General features: G+C 36.1%; 1 protein-coding gene across 1 annotated transcript; it reads right to left on the bottom strand.

The window, feature by feature from the left end:
• Positions 1-6: 6 nt before the first annotated feature.
• Positions 7-1,446, bottom strand: LOC111384016 (protein NUCLEAR FUSION DEFECTIVE 6, chloroplastic/mitochondrial-like). Its single transcript, XM_023008229.1, has 2 exons — positions 1,286-1,446; positions 7-1,135 (listed from the first exon to the last, which is right to left on the bottom strand). Exons 1-2 carry the CDS (start codon positions 1,435-1,437, stop codon positions 994-996), a joined length of 294 nt encoding a protein of 97 aa, XP_022863997.1. The 5' UTR covers positions 1,438-1,446; the 3' UTR covers positions 7-993.
• Between the last annotated feature and the right edge of the window lie 6 nt (positions 1,447-1,452).

Raw genomic sequence — 1,452 nt, 5'->3', positions numbered from 1 at the left:
AACTGTCCAAAGGGACTTCTTTGTTACATCATTGAAAGTTGGGGACCTATATACAGAAAAAATATGGGAACAAAGTGACAGTAATCCCATATGTTGAGAACAGTCAGGGCAATTTTCCCAACAGGTATAGGAAATTATTGAAGTAAATTCTAAGCAAAATTTATTAACATTTCAAGAGGATGTCTGACGAAAATTGTTAGGCATGCAAAAATAAGAAGAAAACAGTCTGTGCACTCTAAAAGATAGTGGAAATCCCCTCTACAGGATACACGTTCTTAGAGAAATGAATAACTTCTTCTAAGGGCAATCCAGAAATAGTTTAAACAAATATTTGTTGACAAGTTAGTAAAATGCTACAATTTTGACAATAATCAAAAGAAAGATACATGGGACTTCAGTTACAAGCTAGGATCTCTATGTAACAAAATAAGACAAAATGCTACAATTTGACGGAATAACAGATGACACACGTGACACTAAATCAGATTTTATATTTTCCTGCTCATTTTCACTTATGGAAAAAAATCTGTGTTGATCAAGAAAGATGTAGAAACAAAATAACCCACCATCCCAAACTCGTACCCTTTCATCTCCAAATTTACACACACAAAACAGAAACACAGAGAGAAAGAGAGGTATGCCACTCTATGTTCTATTGGATCATTTTTAAGAAATTTACTAAATGAAAGATCAATGAATTCACATTCATGCATATTTGAACAATTGTATCTGTTTACAAGTGAAGTTGCAAAACAGTAACAATTCATCAGGATAACATCAAATAAGCTCAAACGGCAAAGCATTAACTCATTAACAATATTAAAGAACTACAAGTACAAGAATCAAACTACTATAAACACCCAAGATGTACATATATAAAAATATGTCTCCATGTATTGTTTTAGCCATGAAATCCAATTTTAAAACCAGCATAATATAAGCATTATGTTATTCTTCACTATTTATTCAAAACGCACATAAAGGTTTACAGCGTTAGAGAAACTCCGAAGTACCTTCAGGAAGCCAACCGTAACCACTTCGAGAGGCGGTGAGCATCGACGTCATCAATGCAGAGGCAGTGGCGTTGTGGTAAGGTTGCATTGACCCCATACACGCACTCATCTCAGATGGACACCTTCGAATTTTGTCAACAAAAATATATCAAATAAAAAGAAAAACCCTTAAATTAAAAATGCATAATTTACGTATACATCAATTGATCAAAATACAAACACAATTAATATTCCTATTTACATAAATATATACAGGAAGAGGTAATTATTACCGGAAGATGCGGTGAGCAAGGGGGTTCCTGGAAGGAAGGCGGAAGGGGCAGCGAGCAGCCTTCGCTTGGGAGCCGAGCCTAGTGGCGGCGCTGCGAATGGAGGACGACCTGAATGCGGTTCTGGCGGCGGATGAAGCGGCGGCGGTAGCCATTTTATTTATTTTTTT

Source organism: Olea europaea, unplaced genomic scaffold, assembly GCF_002742605.1.
Source record: "Olea europaea var. sylvestris unplaced genomic scaffold, O_europaea_v1 scaffold28108, whole genome shotgun sequence".
NCBI classification, from domain to species: Eukaryota; Viridiplantae; Streptophyta; class Magnoliopsida; order Lamiales; family Oleaceae; genus Olea; species Olea europaea.
Note: the sequence above shows the minus strand (reverse complement) of the source record. Positions and strands in the feature narration are given on the sequence as shown.